This window comes from Etheostoma cragini, chromosome 24, assembly GCF_013103735.1.
Source record: "Etheostoma cragini isolate CJK2018 chromosome 24, CSU_Ecrag_1.0, whole genome shotgun sequence".
Lineage (NCBI taxonomy): Eukaryota > Metazoa > Chordata > Actinopteri > Perciformes > Percidae > Etheostoma > Etheostoma cragini.
In genome coordinates, this window is record NC_048430.1 from 7,022,654 (window position 1) to 7,043,990 (window position 21,337).

At 38.6% G+C, this 21,337-nt stretch overlaps 1 protein-coding gene across 2 annotated transcripts; it reads right to left on the reverse strand.

Moving 5' to 3' along the window:
- Positions 1-928: 928 nt before the first annotated feature.
- Positions 929-21,337, reverse strand: arhgef7b (Rho guanine nucleotide exchange factor (GEF) 7b). 2 transcript variants are annotated; one of them, XM_034864791.1, is made up of 22 exons: positions 20,900-21,337; positions 19,553-19,636; positions 15,829-15,913; positions 15,371-15,495; positions 15,066-15,270; positions 11,994-12,085; positions 10,561-10,655; positions 10,080-10,175; positions 9,059-9,181; positions 8,798-8,936; positions 8,100-8,159; positions 7,114-7,260; positions 6,874-6,960; positions 6,671-6,749; positions 6,143-6,279; positions 5,804-6,028; positions 4,739-4,832; positions 4,143-4,232; positions 3,560-3,718; positions 3,165-3,261; positions 2,673-2,727; positions 929-2,078 (listed from the first exon to the last, which is right to left on the reverse strand). In XM_034864791.1, the coding sequence occupies exons 1-22, from the start codon at positions 21,062-21,064 to the stop codon at positions 1,956-1,958; spliced, it is 2,562 nt and encodes an 853-aa protein (XP_034720682.1). In that variant the 5' UTR covers positions 21,065-21,337; the 3' UTR covers positions 929-1,955. The 2 variants fall into 2 exon arrangements, with proteins under 2 accessions (XP_034720682.1, XP_034720683.1); XM_034864792.1 differs by lacking the exon at positions 3,560-3,718 and having other exon boundaries at positions 20,900-21,336.

Below are 21,337 nucleotides of genomic sequence, written 5' to 3' on the forward strand. Positions count from 1 at the left end.
AGGTCAAGTAGAAAATAAGTAGTGTTACAAATCAAAACCAGTTGATAAAAACACAATCACAAATATAAAAATAAGAAATCACTCTACACCAAGTTGCATATTGACATTGTAAAAATCATAATAAAAACATTTTCCAGCGTTGTATTGCTAGGACTTTTTCTTTAAAACAGAAAGAACAGTTAGCCAACTCCCTGTGTATATTTTCATTATATTTGATGGTATCCGTGTTACACTGAACTATTTTCCTATGCAAATCAATGCCTCAGTATCAATTCAGTATAGTATACAATTATGTCATATCCATCTAACCATCTTACCAATGACAGTTTTAGCAAAAAAGTTGAAAGTCGGTCCACAAGTTTCAAAAACATTAAACGTATACTGTATAAAAGTCAACGTCCCGACTTCTGTGTTTAAGTGTTTAACAATGCCAGGACTACTACAGGCGAAACATGTACATATGGCTGGCTTTTTCACCATTAAAACTCCTAGGACCTTATGCCAAGTTACAAAGAAAAAGGATATTTGTAGCGAGTGTTGGATTTAGCATTTTCAAACAAAGTGTATGGCTCTGCTGCCTTGTTTGCATATAACTAAAGTAGCCTGGATTTGTAGTTGTGTGGGGCTTTGAGGTTATTTAGATTATTTCCACGTTTTTTTGATTTATTTAATTTGTATCTACTGTAAAAGAAACGTACTTACATACTACCCTGGTGTCTGGACTTCAAAATCAAGTTTCTATGTCTATCTGCAAGAATATGAAATTTCAAAAATATGAATGAATCTGGAGCTGAAAGCAAATACTCCCGGTTGGACGAGTTCATTCCTGAGAAAATCTTTCTCTAGCTTCCCGTTGACAATAGGACAGTTTTCCAGTAAAAACACATTTTAAGATGTGTTTTTTTTATTTTATGAGCTCATATCTGTCAATATGGCCTTCAGCTAATTAAAGCAGATCATTGTCAAAAGTCAATTTATCTTCAGGCTTGAGCCTCCAAACAATATTTAGTGAGCAAAAGTAAAAGAACAGCTAGAGCAGAATCAAGTTTCTCTGTTTCTGTCCATGTCTCTGGTACAAGTCACTTGTAGTTTATCCATCTGGGTTTAAAAATGTAGTCAAATACAAAAACATATTATATTCTTCAAAACTAATCAAAATAATCTCGGCAGAAATTTGCATATTCCACGAAGCAATGAAGTGGATCATTCAAATAATATGGTGGTCTGTTGCAAAATGTAAAACTAGATTAGTTCCTGCGGTAATCTTTAGACCACACAAAGAAATGTAATCTCATCCTGTCCCTTATTCAGTAAGTGCTGGTAAAAGGGTTACTTTAAAACGTAATAACTGAGTGTCCTACTACACTTTGCATTTCGTATTATCAATGAACCAACCTAAATTTTTAGTTTGTTAGAATCAATAAAACAACATAATAAATAAATTAAAAATTGCTGCCAAGAGTGTGGTAAAAAAGGTTTCAGTCTATCTGAACGGTATGCACCCACGTAGTATTCTTATTCATGCACTAGGCCAGTCAATAAAACACTGTGCTGGCAATGGTTACATTTTAAATGTCATACTTACTGCAACAAAAAAAACACAAAGAGGAATGAAAGATAATCACAAAAGTAGATGAGAAAAGGGATTTGTTTGTCAGTGTTTCAAAGTAGGCTGTTTGAAAAAGTAAAGGAGAGTGACAGGAAGTGATGTCATCATGCTAAGGTGGGTCACAGCTTTACGGTCAGCTGGGCTGGCTTTGCTCATGGCTGGCAGACATTTTCTCTTGGTCCACAGTTTGGTACACTGGTCAAAGCAAGTAGAAATGGTAACGACATGTTGAATTAAATATTGGCAGCTTTTGTCCACTCACAGGCTGAACAACAGTTCATAGTTCCTTTGGTCACTTTATAGTCAGAAATTGGTCTCGTCCGTGATGATCACACTTATATTGATCTCAGAGGTTAGTCTCATCCCAGGTTGGGTCGTTCATGTTCTTCAGAACTCTCCTGACGATCCTCTCCAGCTCTTTCCTCGCCCGCTGCTCCTCCTCCAGTGTCCTCTTCATCCTCTTGTTGTCCTGGAGATGTGAGACAAAAAAGATGGGAGGAAAGGAGAGGGGAGAACAATGCAAGGAAGGAAGAAAAACAAGTGGAAAAGTGGAGGGGTGATATGAGATCGTGTTTTGTTTGGACTAAATTAAACATGTATCTAGCTTGTGCAGTAACAGTCATTGTGGCTAAAAAAAAACTGAACTCTTTGTTAATAATTTTTTATTGTTTATATTTTGTTTTATTTGCACTCTTTATATTTGCACTCTTTGACTATTTGGCTGCATCCCTTACTTGAGTTTTTTTTGCATTTATGGCAATGAGCAATGTCATTGTCGACTATTTCCATAAATGCCTTTACCTGTAAACAATAATAATTGCATTTTTATCTATCGGAGTATAATATATCAGCCACCAATATATTTGATGACTAAATGATAATGCAGATATGTATTTGATCACAGCAATAGCAACTTCCTGGGGACCCTCTGGAAACCCCTTCAACACCTCCAAGGGTTGTTGGACCTATGTTTTAACTCTATAAAGTGGGACATATAAACAGGAAACTGATGATTATGACAAGTCTAGGTTAGTAATACATTTTTATTAAACTGAAGACTCACCTGTTTGAGTCCCTGAACCTCATCTTTCAGGCTGTACACAGTGTCCACCAGACTCCTGCAGGAACAGAACAGATCTACTGTAACACAAGCTGAGACTGGTATACCACTGACTGAAACATCCTCGTTTCTCATGTTCACATCGTGGTTTGGGACTCTGTGACTTCCTTGAAATTTTGTATATAGTATGTTTTTATCTTGTAAAATGTTTATTTCACTGTGATACTCGGCCACCCTTGCATACATGATGTGGGAATGACTATTTGATAGTGGATAAGTTTCCACTTACTGTGTTCTGTTTTGTTGTGTGTTCAGTAGCCACCATTTTTTATTTAAGTGTTGTATCTTTTGATCCTTTTATTTATTGCTGTAGCAAGTCTTCGTCCCCACTATCACTATCACTATTTGGGACCACTATCAAAGGCTACCTTATCTGCCTTAGGGCACATTTAGTATGCTGTACATAAACACACACCTTCATCTCTCCTCTCTCACCTCTCCTCCACTACGGTTTGTCCATTGCTCCTGGTCTCCTCCACTATGATCTTCTCCTCCTCTGGGAACAACATCTGTACATCCTTCCTGCTGGAGCCTGATTGAACCGTGACAACAGTGTAAGTTATTAACCCTGCGTGATGCACAAAAAAAGACATGTGCACAAAAACATACATTTTAACATCAAAACAAAGACACACCAACCATTAAATATACTGTACTATGGGGTATATGATTACTAAATCTATACTCAGGGAGATGCCCACAGACTCATTCACAAAGACACAGCAGGGGAAAAGTTTGGGAAGAGATATATATATATATACATGTCTATCCCTAGTTGAAAGCTAGCTGGTTCACTGACACGTCAGTGCTTTACAACACCAATATCTTACGAGAAACTGAGGCAGTCCTGTAACTATGGGCGGTCCAAAGACTGTCATAATCCGAGTCCTCTGACTGGTCAGAACAAGGAAGGTTGCTGGGGAAACCAGCGACGGTGAGGCTGGAGTCAGCGAGTACATGGTTGTGCATGAGGTCAGTTCCTTGCCAGGCTGTACAGTAAAGTAACCAGCAATAGATGGGGTTCAAACAAACCAAATTTAATGTTGGGGGGGGGGGGGGGGATAAACCATAATGGATATAGGATGAGGGTTTGGGAAAAACCATATTGTTGTTGTAAACATGAATTTAAAAAAACAAAAACAAATATGAGATTTGAACCGAATGTAACCAGAAATTAAACGTTAGATTTAAAGAAACAAAGGTAAGACACCATTCAGAATAAAAGGAGAATGAATGAAGTAGTTTATGAAAAACAGTGTTTGGAGGATGAGGAAAGCAGAGCAGTACGGTGGAAGACATAAAAAGAGAAGAGAGAGAAAAATACTGTTAGATCTGATAGCAGAGTACAAACTGGTGGTTAGAAATAAGACGGATAGCAGTGTGTGAGTATGCCGAAATGTGTCACAAACTCACTGGAGTTGAGCGTCTGCCGTGTCTTGGCGCTGGTACAGTAGGCCTCAATCACTTTCAGTATCTGAGCATCCTCCTCTAAAGCTGCTGTACCTGAGACACAAGGACAGGGCAGAAGGACAGGTGAGATGGTGGAGATAAGAATGTGTTCCTTCTGTGCCTAGAATGGAACAGTTGCTGTGAAGTTGAAAGCAAACTTTATAATTTTAATTAAAGTTTAGTATAACCGATAATATTTAATAAATCAAATGCAGAAAATGTGTGCCTGGCTTAGTTTTCCTAATGGACTAATGTAATTGCAGCAAACATTGCAGTTATTTCAGCAGTGTTTGGTACATGATAGCAGACAGATTAACCAGCATATTCTATATAATATTTACCATTACACAGCATAATTGGTAAGTCGTAATTTGAGCCCTTTCGTTTTTGATCATTTAAAGTAAAGAAAGCCTGTGTAGAGCCAATAGAGATACCTGTTTATTATGTTGCACCCAGGCATATAAAACTAACATCTCCAACAGCGTCTTTAACAGTTTATGGGCACATTTTCCCTTCACCGAGCTATCTCAGTTGCTGAGTTTGCTAAGTTGGTTACTTACTTTTTCTGACAGTAAAGTCCTCTTCTGAAGGTTTCCTCTCTGGCTTCCTCTTGGGGAGCAGCTTCTTCATGTTCTTAGGACTCTTACTCAAATCCTACAAACAAAGACACATACATATGTAGAGTAGGAATGTAGCTCCAATTTTAATTTACCAGGACTAAGAAAACTATAAATACTTGGGATAAGGTCAAGGGAAGGACTCTGAAAAAAATAATCTACACTAGAAAGGCCCACGGTTAAAAATATACCCACCTGGCATTTTTAAATTCATGTAACTCTGTTATTATAAAACCACTTCATCTCTCAGTCCATGCCTTTTCCTGAAAGGGGTTTATTAATCACCTAGTGAGTTATGGGTGTGGTATAAAAACAAAATGAAAATAAGATCATATCATTATAAAATCGCCAAATTGCTAAGCTTCCCATTCACAACACAGCCAGTCAAACACGTAATGTTTGCATGTCCATTGACCAGGCTGCTGCCATATGACAATTCAATTCAGTTTATTTATGAAAGGGGACAGCACAAATTAATAAAATACATGATTTTTGAAAAAAAAGCCAGAATTAGCCATAACGTTATTTATCATCTGTAGTCCCTTGCCCCTCAATGTTAAAGAAGGCTTTTTAAAATACCAAAAAGATCTCTCCCATATCGGCGTAGCACAGCAGCAGCCCTCAGACGCTGACGGGACAGGTGCCTCAGTTACAGTTAAGCAATAACGTTACACATCCTAGTTAGACGTAACTCGAAGCAATGTATGTTTATGTGTGTGTGTGTCTGTCTGTGTGTCTCTGTGTTTTGTTCTGTGATGAAAGAACCTAACTGACTTTTAAATAGCTACTTTGAAAAGTTGTTCTTATTGATTTAAAAAAAATAATAATAATAACTGCTTCAAGAAATGACATATCTGCGAGTGCTGTTGTTGTTTTGGCAGCGGGTAAACATTACCCGCTCAGCAGTTTTAGAAGTAAATAGAAGGCTGGCCTTTCTAGTGTCAAGGACTCTGTAGGTCCCCAGATCTCACTTTGAGCAACACATTTTATTATGCCAGTGTACAGCACCTCTTTGAAGCAGAGAGCAGCCGAGGGCCGGAGTGGAGGCGCAGGGCGAAGGCAGCTCAGGCTCCAGGGTATAGGGGTACTTGGCGGCTCCAGGGGCCCCCACATCGGGCTGCTGCTGAGGGCCGTCCCATATGAAGAGGGATGGGGAAGGGTGTGGTAGGTGTGTCTAGTGCTCCCTCCCCGAGACTCTGAGTGTCTGGAGGGAGTGGCGGGTAGAGAGGGCAACTAGGAAAACAGAAGAGACGTTACAGATAACAGAAAAGGAAAGAGAGACAGATACTGTATGAGGGTAGTGAAGTAGATGAAGACCAACTGGCTAACTGGTTAATTGTGACTTACTGTGTGACACACAGACTGAGGGTTGTGCGAGTGTGTGTGTGCAGCTGAAGTGTGTGTGTGTTTGGTGAGAAGGTCCAGCCAGTCCTGTAGATCTTGCTGACTGTTACATGCCACCTGCATCCGATCACATTGGCCACCTGAAAAATACACACACACAAAAATGTTTAAATGTCCAGATAAACAGGCAGAGGTCAAACAGACACAGTTGTTTTCACCAATATATAACGGCAAGCTTTCACACAAACCTTTTCTTCTATTAAACTCCATTCTTGACTTCGGGTAAAATGTCTTGACAAAGCGAAACATTTTGTGTTTTTAACAGTATTCAGGAGTTTTCTTATTTGAGTGATACTTTTGCTTGTAAATTACGCTAAAATACGCTATGTACTCGTAAGCACAGTTGATAGGAATTCCTATTTTTGCCCTTCAGGTATCCAGTGTAAAGATGTTAAAATCAGGCTCATGTGATCTTGTCTTAAACAATTTAAAATGGAAAGGTCCACTAGCTAAATTATAGAAATGGCTAACCGGATATTTCAAAAGCATTCTTCAGGTTTTCTCCATCTTCTATTCTGGAGATGAGCATTCCTGACAGTGGCATCCTTCCCTATAGAGGCACACAGAATCAGACAATATCTAAATCAGTGGACAAGAGACCAAACCAAACTTGCATTATGCCAAGAATGATAGTAGATGTGCTTTTAGTTCAATCTAATGTACTGTGAACATACCTGGAAGATGAATCCACTCATTCTCAGGCTGGCAGAGAGCATGAGCAGAGTGTGAGGGAAAAGGACAAGGTAGCGTTCGTTTGACTCCTAAAAAACAAACAAAAAATACCTTAAACATACTCTTTTGTAGCCGCTTTAAATGAGCAGTCTTTGTGTTTTCATTTTGGGTCCGAAAGCAACCTCGGCATACGTTCACATGACACATTTTAGTTCAATTGTTTTGGGTGTTCTGATGATTACCTGACAGTTCTGCGTGTGGACCGTGGCTTGGGACATTTGGAGAACAGGGCCGAGAGTTCTGATGTCATCGCCCTCCCAGTTTCTGATTGGCTCTGTTAAAATCTGCAACTCCAGGTCCTTCTTCTTCCTCACCTCCTGGCACCGAGCCTGAACACACACAGAAGCATGCAAAGGAACATAAACATACAAACACTCTAATCAATACAGTTCTTGATTTGGCTTTATTAATAATGTTTTATAAAATGTGTTTTAATATATATATTATAATATACATGTGTTTTAAATATGTGCTGTGACAGGTGCTAGTGACTGTGAAACTGAAAATGACTTTCAAAGCAGAGCATATTTAAAACAGCTTGAAGTGTGATCAGCCACAAGTAAGTATAAGTATCAATCTAACTCATTTACATGTGTATGTGTATTTATGTAATTACTTTTCTAAAATTAGTGGTACATACAGCTATTCCACCGGGGGGGTTCCACAGATTACAGGCCTTGCCGTTTTAAGAGCTGTATGGGAATACTTTCCAATACTCGGCAGCTGTTCTGTGGAATGGCTTACCTTTCAACCTTAAACTGCTGAGCTCCTCCTACTTTCATTATAAATCTTCAATAAAAAAAAATGGTTATCAAACTCATTAACAAAATCAAAATATCCTTGAAGTTCTAGGAATATCTGTCTATTTGTGTGTCTGTTTGTGTGTCAGCTTGTCCGTCTGGGAACTTTTTTTTAAAACTTATTTTAGATTTATTTTATTGGGTTTTATCTGTTTTAATCGTTTCGATTATTAGTTGACACCTTTCCCCTTTGTTCACAATGTTTTAGACCATGTGTTGCTCCATCTTAAGGACCACAATGGAAACAAGCCTTTGGGCTTGATTGTTTTTTTAATCTTTTTGAACACCTCTTGTTAATTGTTGTTGTTCAATAAAGTTTTATTTCATTCATTCATTTATTCATGTGTATATGTGTATTTGTATCTTACTGCAAAGCTTTTAAAGTCCATCATTGAAGCAATGAGATCAGCTTTGTCAGGGTGTTGGTCCTAAGACAAAGACAAAGAAAAAAAAAAACATGTAAACTCATTGACAATAATGTTTTCTTTCCAATACCATGCATGGAGATTAAAGGAGAATTCCGGTTGATTTCAACACGTAGCTCTGTTGTTTTTAAATTTGAAGTGCTGTCAATAGCAAGAAAAAAGAAAACAATTGTTGCTGTCTACACAAGTTATACTCCTGCTAGATTCTGAACCCAACAGGCTTGGACAGGGCAAGTTTTAAATGAATAACTGCACATGGCTAGGCACATGTAATGGTTTTTTCAAGCATGTTTCAAAGCTGAAAACAAGTTTAAAACTTGCCCTGTCTATGCCTGTTGGGTGCAAAATCTAGCAGGAGGATAACACGGGGGAGGCAGCACTGATTATTTTAATTTTTCTTGCTGCTGACAGCACTCCAAATTTACAAACAACAGAGCTGTGTGTTGAAATTGACCGGAATTCTCCTTTAACATCCTGGCAAGTTCTTGTTTAGAAGAAAAATGCAATGTACACACAGCTCATTATTATGCTATTTAATATATTTCTTTATCTGTACATTTGAAAAGCAGAAACCAAATGTCAATTGCCTTATTGGGTTTATTTGGACAATAACACAGACAGACAGGTAGGTTCAATCTAACCTCCATATGTCTGTCCAGTTCTTTCAGCAGCGTCGGGTATCTCTCCAGTCTGGTAAAGGGTTTACTCAGACTAGTGGTCAGAGTGAGGATCCCAGGAGCGGATGCCCCTTTTGACTCCATGTACTCCCCCAGTTCCTCGCTGGGATAAATACACACACACACAAACACAGACACACACACAAAATATGTATTTACATACATTTGGAACAAACACACAAGAGAACTACACGCACACGGCAGCAAACACGTCTCAGGCTGTACCTGTGTTGCGTGAGTACATTGACTGCAAACGGGTGATTGGAGCAGTAGGCCACATAGATGATCTTCATCTGGGGCATCAGATTCAAGAAGAACCCCCCAATCCTCTGCTGGTTCTCTGGGAGTCTACACACACAAATTATATGTTAGACATAACACCTGCCAGTGCCACTGTTGGCATTTAAACACACATAAAGATGAAAGATTATAATTATGGGGCATCAGCTAGTGCTCAGGGATTTAAAATGGTGGTGGTGATGGGTCCGATTCCCACTGCAACCAATGTGTCCCCTTGCTCCTGAGGCGTGCAACCTCTGATATATAGCAATTGTCGCTTTGGCTAAAAGCATCAGCTAAAATGTCATGTCATGTAATGTAAAAATGTGTATAATGAATGCAATACAGAGGAAAAATGTAATACATCATATACATTTGAAATCTCTACATTTACATCAAGGCTGCTTTTAAGAACATAAAGGTTCCTATTCAGCCAAACTGATAATTTGGTGACAAACATCAAATAGTAAATCGTACCAACCAAATATGTAGTAATTAGTCCGTTTTGTATGTTTGTTGATAAGATTTTAAGATTTCAATTACACATGTATCTCACTGGACTACGACTACACAGAGCTCAGAGAAACATACTTTTCCTTTGGTCTACCACTAGATGTCTCTGCGGATTTAATAAATGCCTACATTACTGTAAGATCAAATAAAAGGTCTAAGCTTCAGTTTGACTGCAACCCTCGTTTTTAAAACAAAGCCAGAGGATGAACCAATAACAGTAATATACTGTATAATAAATAAGTATTATACTGTCTGAACATTGTTTAGAAAACCTAACAAGGTGTCCCGACAGCTTTTTTCTAAATGATTTAATGTTTGTTCCGTCACCTGTCAGAAAATAATGAGAAATCAGTATCACAGAAACCCGAGGATTAATCTTCTAATTTCTTGTTTTGTCTGACTTGTCTGATATGCACACATTTCAAATGTGAAAATACTATATTAATGCACTGACTTTGTATGCTCCTCCAAAGACTGAACCAACAGCTGCTGAAAGGTTGAGATCTCCTCCAGATTTCCCTGAATGTGACTGATGTCAACACTGCTGAGTCTGCAAAACAGAAGAGAGGAGAGGAGACAGTCATATTTTAATATATAACATATTAAAAATATCAAAATTCGGCCAGTCAATCCTTTCAAAATGGATTGCTGACATATTGAAAAAAAGGTTAGTATAAATACATTACTATACTTGCCAAGCTCTATAGGGATAGTAATTCATGCATTTTATTTTTTTATATATATGTATGTGTACAATATAGGACATAGGAAACAGCCATTATGCAAATGTTATACAGTACATGCATGTTCGTATACTCCCTTAAAATGCAAAGGATTATTTTGGTATTGCAATAGATATCTAGTGTGTGTGTGTGCGGCTATCTCCAAAATCTGACTATGTTGAATCAAATAATAAAAAGTGTAAAAATAACTACTTGTCTGTGGGATGAAGTGAGCGCAGGTAGGAGCCCAGGAGACTCTGTAGCTCCCTTGAATATTCACTCTCTGCTTCCAGGATGTTTTGCAGGACCTGACAGAGACATGAACCAAAATACACAGAGACTTTTATATTAATTACAGTAAGCAATATAAAGAAGAAGTAATGAAAAAGGATGCCTTTGCCCATAAAAATACCTATTCCAATAACAAATATCTTATAGATGTGTACCAGGTATGCAAGGCTCAAAGCTACTTATCATTTTAAATTATTATCACAGTGGAATATATTCAGATTATGGAGTCGTTGGTCCAACTTGGAAAATAAAATGGGTTAATAGACTCTCCTTTTGGAGCTTTCTATAAAAATATGCTAAATTGAACCATCTAATCTCTCCACAACATCACAACCTCTCAGGTTTTGCTAATGAATTGTTGCATTTTAGACACATGCTGCTGTGACTCCCCTCTGGTCAGGAGGTAGTAAAATGTTGAAGCAGCTCCAATTGTTGATCTATTATACATTTGTATGTATTGATTTGTTATTTGAACAAAGAATGATATGTAAGAGGCCACAGAGAGGATGCTAGTGCAGGCATTCGTAACCAGACTATGGGGCAAATGTTGATATTTTTCAAACTTAAAATACAAGCATGGCCTTTGACAAACTACAGACAAAGAAAAGCCTAAAGCCTGAGTCTTGTACTTATACAAGCTTCTGTTCCGTCCATTAGAAGAACGGAAAAAAACTTTTTTTATTAACAGTATATTGTTTTTTGCCTTTTATGTCTGAGAACAGCTTAGACTTCAGGCAGGGACAGGGAGTGAGTGTATGAGGGACAAAGACTCAGGTACTCCAACCGAAGATGGACTGTCTAGAGAGACTGCAGAGCTGGCTGCATTATTAAAAGACACACACTCACACACTCACCGGCAGAAGCCAACCCTGGGGCAAGGCTGCCCCAGAAACCACTGAGATGGAAGAAATAACCTACATTACATCTTTTGCAGTCTGACACACGCACACACACATACACACACAATCACTCACACAGGGGTGCCATTCAGGCTCCACACATCAAATACACACGCACAAACACAGCTACAGAATCATTAATTGGATGTGCGGATGAAAAATAATCGATTGTACAAAAGCAGGCTCACATGTGAGAACTATCTGTTAATTCAATTCACTCCATCAGTAGAAGAGATAGAAAAAAAAAACATAGGAGATATTTATTTATTTTTATGACAAACTAATTCAAATTCTAAATCATAATCATATTCATAATCTTAACTATACTGGTAAGAAGAGAGAGCCGGTAGATTTCCTTCCTGTTTCTATGATTGTGACAATGTTTGGTCATCATAAAAAAACAGGACATTCTTTAGTCACACATGCATTCAGACAAATTAAGAATATGATGCTCACCACATTATAGTAGGTCTTACTGATGATGGTGGTGTCAAAACCTTTGGGGGGGCTTTTCAGTGTCCCAGACTTTGGCTTGTCTGATGTCTTATCTAAAAAGAGACAGAAAGAGAGAACACTTCAAAGACCAGATAGTACACTATAACAAGGAATAAGTAAGTTACATCAAATTACAGTAAAAGATATCTCCCTTAGTATGAACTGCAGGTCAATACTGTGTACATAGATTCTACAAAATTTAGGACAACCAATGATTGAATGCTTTACTTTACTGACTCCACAATGTCATTTCACTGTCCTGCTTATTTTTTTAACAACATTGTTCAGTCAATAACAGGGCATGCTGTCATATTCTTCAGTTTTCTATTGTCCTTTGCAGACATTGCAATGTAAAGCCAGAAGGCTAATAAGCATTTTCTTTAGATAATGGGAAGCTAAATGCACTTTTTAGATTTATCTCTCCGACTAGAGGAAGTAAACTACAACCATGATGCTATTATCTTGGTCCTGGAGCAGAAACAGAGGAAGGTCCAAAGAATACTGTATAACCTATAGTTCTTTCCTCTGCATGTGTCAGCTTCAATTATAATGATGTATGTCAGTAAACCAAGTTGACATGCAGCTAGAGCTGCACGATTATGGCCAAAAGGATAATCACGATAATTTGGATCAATATTGAGATCACAATTAAAAAATCAAGATTATTTGTTGATTTTAACCAAAACTAGTTTTATTGTCACATAGGCTATTTATAACTGCTTTCACATCCATATTATGTTACATTTATCATATGTTGAAGTTGTGTGTTGTAGGCCTACATACATACAGCTGCAACACATGTAAATGAAAATTATCTGAAATAAATAGCCTAGGATTTTTTTTAAATGTATCTCTGAGAAAGCTCTTTCACTTGTTTTCAACAATAAGAGCTAGGGAGAGAGAGGGAGTGCGATGGTCGTACTCACAGAGTGACAGCTGACTCATTATGAATGGGTCCAGCAAAGGTGGAATGGCGGGTCAGCAGAGTTACACACGTTGTGTATGAAATGTCTGTATCGTCACTGCGCTGCATTTTTAGGAAATATGATATTCTGGCCATGGGCCATCTCTGGCTCAAGTCCAGCAGCTCCGTCTCACACGCTATTAGTCTACGAACTGAAGTTAGTTGCATTCAATAACTCCTTCTGTGTTTTTCGCTGTGGCCGCCGCAGTAGCAGAGTTACCAGCGGAAACACTGGTACAAATGCAGGTTAGGCTCGATGTACAGCTGTGTTAATAACAATTAAAACTGTGGACAAATGTCAGAAGTGTGGACCAGCGCTGTCGCCGCTGTATCTCTCCGTGTTGCTGGGAGCCGTGTGTGAGGGAATGGGGGCGGGGCTGGGAGAGTAAGAGGAGAGATCCGAACACAGGCACTGCTTTACAGAAGAAATGGGTCATGTAACGCAACATTTAACCATATCCATATAAACAACATTGCTTTGTTTGTGGAGAAACGGCGGATGCAAGGACAATAGGTGCACCTGTGCAACCTAGGAAATATATTAGAGCACCCTAGAGCCCTGTGAGCTAACAGACACTAACTAACACCCTAGAGCCCTGTGAGCTAACGAACACAAACTAGCACTGGTCACTGCTGTTGTCTGCAAAACAACACAGACTGGACAAAACGTTGCGTTTACTGGTAATCTGGTAAACCTTGTGACCGAGGTATGACTGCTATCTGTTGTGGAATTTTCCTCACGTTACTCTGTCCTCTGTGATGGTCTACATCTAGAAACTAAGCTGCGGTGCAGGGAACAACTCTGACTGGCACATGCTCAGACAGTGGTTTACGGAGCGGTAGATTGGCCTTGCAAAAAAACCCGGAGCGTTCTATGAACGGAAAGACGCACTTAAAATATCGCTTGATCACGCAAATTTGATCGCGGGAAGCCAAAATTGTGATCGTGATTAAAATGGGATTTATTGTACAGCCCTGCATGCAGCCTCCTATCTCACACATCAAACTCCCACTCCCACTGTCAATTTGCATTTACCACCATTCCTCAGTGCGCCAATATCATGGTCATTGTTTTCTGCAGTAAGCTTTAAGACAGGATGTTCCTTCTTATACAGCAGCTCAGGCACTTCCTGTCTTTGTGTGCATGTGGAACTTCCTTCCTTTGTTCCCGCCTTCCCTTCTTTAGAAAGTAACAAAACCAACCAACACAATCAAACAACAAGGATATGGCTCTTACAAGCACAGGAGGCAGCAGTTAACAGCCTTATAACTCAATCCTAAAATTTAACAAATATTAGAAACACTCTACAGATAGTGCTCTACTTTAAGTCTGTACTTAAGTACAGACACAGCAATATCAAAATCATTATCTGGTGATGGTAGTGTCCATGAATAAAATAAACCTAAAAGGCCTTCCTTGTCCCTCAAGGTATCCACACACTTGATATTAACTCTATGAAAGTAATGCCTTCAAACCTTAAATTATTAAAAGCCTTAATCCCTCTTTTCTATGCAGGACTTCACTTGTGTGTTTTAAGAGTTCCACAAGTGAGGAATTTTTCTCTGTGTGTATGTCTTCACACACGTGCAGTATGTTCAAGCATTTCTGTCCTTAGTGTATGTTGACAGAGAGTGTGCTCCAACAAACACAGAGGTGAGGACGGAGTAAAGCAGTCGGCAGTGTGGGATTCACAGCGAGCCACGGCAATGCCGTTAAAGCGTCATGTGGGTACACTTTATAAAACTATTATTTTTACAACTTATTAGCTGTTATGACAGTGGGAAGGTTCCACAAAAAGGTACCGTTGGGTACCGGAACTGGATTTCAGCTTCCAGTAAAAATGTGAACGGTACCTAACCCTTCTTGCCAGGGCTACATCTCTACGCGTTAGCAGCCTCTCCAGCAGGCTGACTAGGCTCCCTCGCCGAGCTCACATCGTTACCTGGAGGTGTGACGGCTAGACAGAAAAAAGGGGATACGCCGGATCTCAACATGAGCCACAGCCGAGCCGCGACTGATTGAACCTTGCTTGTAGTTATAGTTACAAAGAAAAGAGAGTTGCCCCCACCGGTTCCTTTCAGCTCCCGTACATAGTTACTGGGGAACCACCCAGAATTGCCGTTGAACGAGCCTTCCCACCAGCCCCCATCCTCCTGCCGGCTCACACTGATGATGTCGCCCTTTGAGAAAGAGAGTTCGTCCTCATTGGTCTGCTGGAAAGGAAAGCGCGCCTTGAACAGCACGTGGCCACACCCACTGCCCTCTGACATGTCCTGAGGAAGAGGAGAATAAGAGCTTACTGAATCTGTGATTTTTCATAGCAGTATTGTATATCTAACCCTAGTCGGTGTTTGTCTACTGTCAGTAACTCACCAGGCTGCGGTACTGAGGCTGCAGGACTTTAGAGGACTGACTCTGAGTTTTCAGAGAGTCAAATGACTTGATCCTCAAGTGGGAGGAGTGCGGCACACACACACTTTCTTCAGAAACCCCTAAATCTGCACACACCGGTTCAATTAATAGGAACAAAAATTCATTACAAACCCTGGTAAGATAATGATACTAATACTAACAATAAATCTAGAGCATTTATCAAAATAATATTATTTTATGAAGTACAAAGTTGCATATAATACCAATACTTACACAATTCGAATTGCTTTTAATAATAATGTGCACAAAATGTTTAACATTTATATTAGAGCACAAGCAGTAAAAACTAAGTAAAATAGTGGGAAAAGGAAAAGAGTGCAAACTTAAAAAAGTGTACCTTAAAAAAAAAAAACATCACAAGAAAAATCATCACTAACACATAAACACAATAATCCTACCTTCAGTAGCTTTGTTGAGGGCAACCAAGGACTTTAGGACCTTAGAGAAGTTCAGTCCCTGCAGGAGGTCATTGACCTCAAAAGGCTAAAGTGGAGGAAAACCAAATAAAGAATATAAAATCAATTTTAAAACAGCAGTAAGTAAAACAATTGAAGTAGAGACTGAGGAGAAAAGAAAAAAAAACATCTTGCATCAGTTCTCATTACAAATGTAAATAATGAAAACATATGTCAGCCTAAAAATGAAAAAATGCTGAGTTTAGTGGGGGTTTACATGCCTGCTCCTACTGCAGTCTGGAGCAGGATTACTCAAAGTCTGAGCTTCCCCTTGTAATCTCCACATCACACACGCGCACACACACACACACACACACACACACACACACACACACACATCTCTGAAGCCCCTAATCGTGTGTATACACTGACTGACTTCTACATTTTCAAGGTGTGAAGGTAAGCAAAGTGGGGCGTAAAAGTCATAGCTGAAACATTGTGATTTAAAAACTTATTTTAAATGAAATGCCCGTGGGTAAATTCTGAGAGCAGCAAGAAAAAAAATTGAACATAAGATTTACTAAATCCTAAATCTGCTATTCTTTACCGACTGGGTCTCTTTAATCTAATGATAAAACTACATTGTTCTGTAATGTAGTCCCCCTTGAATGCACTTGGCCTGATTTATGTACACAGGCTGATTAGTAGTCAGGGAAGTATGGACCCAACAGTTAACACACACTTTCATCTCTCCCACTGGCATTGGGCCAAGATAACATATGAGGCTTTTTATGCACTGCTGCAATAGAAATTGTACCAGTGCTAAGGTTGAATTTGTATACATTTTAGGTATTTAGCTGCTGTGCTTCCAGTACAATAATTTATCAATGAAAATGATCAATACAGAAATCTGACACTTAGAACCGCATGCAGAGTGTCAGCGACAAAGAGAGGCACTTGCAGAAGGATTTCATACATCAGTAATGACATTGAACTACTAGATAGGTTGATCCCCAAAAGAATTTGGTAGATTTTACGTTCGTCTTTGTTAATTATCATGAAGTAAACAAGGATCTCGACTGGTTCAACAATACACAGGACATCTCTGCTGCTAATGTCTACTCAGAGTCCAGCATTATGAAGTGTTATATTCCTTTAATTCCACATAATGCATTATTTACCATGAACATTATTTGTTCATCTTTAGGAACAATTTTGTTTTACTGCACTTGATAATTGACTGTCTTTACTTGCAGATTCTATTTATATATTATATATAATTTGTATAAAGTAAAACCTGCTTTGAATGTTTACATCTTTGAATTAACAATTAACATTGTTTTCGTGAGTGTCTTCCTGAAGTTAATATAAACACAATTTGACATAAATTAACAGTAAAGCTGCTAAAATTATAAACCAAATAAATTCAGTTCCGTTTTGCAGGTTACAGTGAAAATACTCTCATACAGCTGTTAGAAGCACATAATCACAGCAAGCTTAAAACAGAACAAACATCTGTTATTGGTCAAACAGCTTACCTGATAACAGGAAGCGCTGGATTGAATGCGACAGAGACGGTACTCTAAATGCACAGAATCAATATTCCACACAATTAACTTTAATAAAGAGCAGAAGCCAAATTTATGACCTAATAAACTGTTTAGCTCAGGACCCAACCCCACTCATACTGGCACTTGCTGTCCACTCTGTAATCCTGCTTTATTGGACCGACAGTCCTTGCTTGTCCAAAGACTGTCTGGGAGAATTACTACGCTGATGTCAGTCAGGCAGCTGGTAAGGGAGGCCTTGGCTTCCAGCAACATGGCTGACATGCCTCTAATCAGCCTGATTGGAAAATCCACTGACTGCCTGACGTGTTGCATTGCGTCAGCCCACCCTTGTCTCCTCTATTTCATATTTTCTTACTCTTTACCGTTCTCCTTTACCACAGATTCCTGATTCTGTTTAAAGCCATCCCTCTCACTACGTTCTGACTTGGCTTTAAAGGGACATCAAAATCCTTTTCAAGTCTGGAGCAAAACTTTGTCATGGGTCTGCAGCCCAGGACTCGTGTGTTACATAATCTTCTCTTTTCCATATGGCTTTCTCCCTGGCTACGATCTATATTGTTTGTGTGTGTGCGTGTGTGTGTGTGTATGTGTGTGTGTGTGTGGTGTCATTTTGTACCACACTACTCACTAGCCCTCTCTACACACCAACTGTGGGGCAGGATACAACCTGGCTTGACCCACTGTTGTGCAAACACAGACAAATGCACACACCCTATGTGTTTTTGAGCTCTGATAGAAAGACAGATATATTTTTTAATAAAAATGCCAACCGTTTGCCGACCATTTAAATTTGTATACTAACACATAAATGAGTCTGCCTTTTAGACCAAAGACCAGCTCTCTCCTACTCATCAGCTCATCCAAATCAACTTTCGTGTGAACATGTGGCCTAATGCACAAGGTGTAGGACTTAGGATCAGAAGATTGAGGGTTCACATCCCTTTGTGGGTATTACCTCAAACCTAATTTAATCAACATTACCTCATGTAATAAAAAACTTCTTTTGAGGACTTGTGGTGGTGGCCAGCAAGATAACACAAAGCAAGCAATCCTTAACGCTGCTACATGTAACTTGATACAAAGTTTGAGAAAACAGAGAGTATTTATGCTCCGTAGAAATAGACATAGGAACGCGGGAATCAATTTCACAACTCTCACATGTAAACCAAGCCGTCTAATTCGCCTCCACAGAAATTAACTCGAAATGTAGTCACACCTGACTAAACATCCAAAACTGATCAAATTTAGTTTTTTTTTTTGTAATTTAGTTAAGTTTATAAGTAAACAGTCAGGGTTGGAAATAAGCACGAGCCAAATGCTGGTGAAATATGCCAGTCGCTGTTAAATTTGCTTCAGTACCTAGCCAAAAAACCCTCTAGTATGGGAGGAGTTCATGCCTGACTGAAGATCAAAAACTGGTCCAATTTGTTTTTTTCTCTCCTTGATTAATTATGTGGGCTAGCTGGCAGGCTAGTTTCCCCAGCCGGTTAGAGTGTGGTGCTAACATGGAATCCAGACACAAGCACACACATACACTTGTTTTTGAACTCTGATGACAATACCGATATGGTTTTAGATAAACCTGCCAACAACCAAACATGAAAGAATTGGTACATGATGTATTACTAACAATTAAAGACAATTATAATTAATTATAATTGTTAAATTATTAATTAACAATTATAAACCCTTTATAAAGGGTGACTTGTAGGAATGTAGTACCAGAACAACTCCAATTGTGTAACACTGGCTTACATTAGTGTCTATGAATCACTCATTCACCTTTGTATTTATCACTATATAAATGTGGTTAAATGTTTAACTGGCTAAGAAAATCCCCATTTAATTGCTTTTAAAAATTAAATGAACTAGCTAGTCTATACAGAGACCCCGTACTTGTAATGGTATTGCTCATTTTCATGGGAAATCAGAAAATTAGATTCCCACCCCATCTACGGTCTCCAGGTTGCTAGAGGACAGGCTAACGTTCCACCTGTTGCTCGTGCCGTTAACATTAACGGCTGACAAACAGCAGGATACATACGTTTTAAAAGATAGTATACATAATAAATAGGTTTACATGAGGTTATCTGTTTTCTAGACTTTATAACGTTACTGTGTGAGTGCATTAATAAATACATTATATGTTAACTCACCTCCACACCGAAAGCCCCGCAGCCTTTGATAAACTCGGCAATGTTCCGCTGACACTCGCTGTCGCCCCTCGGTTCCTGAAAAAACTACACACAAAAAGAGACTAAATAAGCTTCAAATATTCACGTCAAATATTAATAAACTGCTAATGAATGTGTTAAAGGTTTTTTTAGCATTAAAATAATCGCATTTCAGCCGTTGCTAGTGCACTTGCTGCTTACAAGTGTCAAGCTCACTGAAAGAAATTATGTAAACTTCCGGTTTCACCTTTCAAAGTAAGGAATTAATTGAGAGACGTTATCACACGTTTTGAGTTTAAAAATGGTCTTTCGATAAAAGTTACATTTACCATTATACTATTGCAATTAGTAAGTAGATACCTATGTCTTTATTTTTAAAATTGCTTCCAAGTGATCAACTGAGTTTTTAATCTTGTCCTCCAACTAACATCACTTGGCATATCTGCCAAAAGCCATTAGGAATAAAACTCAGCTACAAAATATATTGTCTAACTTAGAATAAAGTATGATACCTTCACTAAAGTGGACCAGCTATGGCAAAGCTGTTACTGGAGGGGGTAAAATAAACAGTATGTGGTGATCAAAGCAAGCTGCTGACACGTTTCGCGCCCTTATTTTGAAAGAAGCAGTGCCTCGATCTGTGTTGAGTTGTAGTTAACAGAGGTAGGCTACTATGATAAAGATCTACAATCTCACAGGGAAGTTGGATAAGTCAAAGGAGGATATGACGTTGACAGGTCGATCCAAAAAGAGAGAGAGAGAGAGAGAGAGAAATTACTATAAATCATTTTATGTTATTTAACAACAAACAGAACAAAAACGAATAAATCTTTACATTCTTGTGAATAATGGAAATTAGAATGTTGTAGGCTATTGCTAATTTTAAGGCCGTAATTTGGAAATATTATAGGCAATAGAGAATATAACAATGAAAAGGCTACATTGATGAATAAAAGGCCTCATCATAATTGGGGTTATTTATTCATTAATTTATTCATTTGTGATTTATTATTATTATAAATTATAAATTATTGCTTATATTAAGGAGGTTAGCTAGCCATATAGGGATGTTTGCTATATATTGTATACATATATATATATATATATATATATATATATATATATATATATATATATAGAGAGAGAGATATATATAGATATGTAGCCTATATATATGTGTGTACAGTAAATATATATATATATATATATATATATATGTAGCCTATATATATGTGTGTACAGTATATATATATTTAATATGTTCAATATTTTCAATAATGGCTTGTTGTATTCTTCCATCGTCTTCCCTGTTTCCCTCCATCCACTTACTTTGTCCACCGTCCCGGGTCGGAGTCGCTCCAGCAGCCTGCACAGCACCGCTCCATCCTGCAGAGACGCCTGGAGGAAAGCCTCTGGATCCGAGATGCTTTTCTTGGGAGACTCTAGGACCCCCAGTGTTATGAGCCACGTTACCGTCTGTTCGGATGAATTCATGACCTGATCTCTAATGTCATAAAACAGCAGCAGCAGCAGCAGCAGCAGAGCAGTGTCCGTGATGTCCTAGTGGTGGTCAGTCCGAAACAAGACAGGAGGGTCAGCCCCGCCTTGGGTGAACATTACAGTCCACGCGCACTGGTTGGTTAGACAGCCCGTTGTTTTACAACAGAAAAAAAGTAAATGTGATAATGAGAAAGGTGGTCCCTTCCTTTAACCTTTAACAGCACTGCGCTCTCTCTCTCTCCTTCTCTCTTTCTCTCTTTCTCTCTC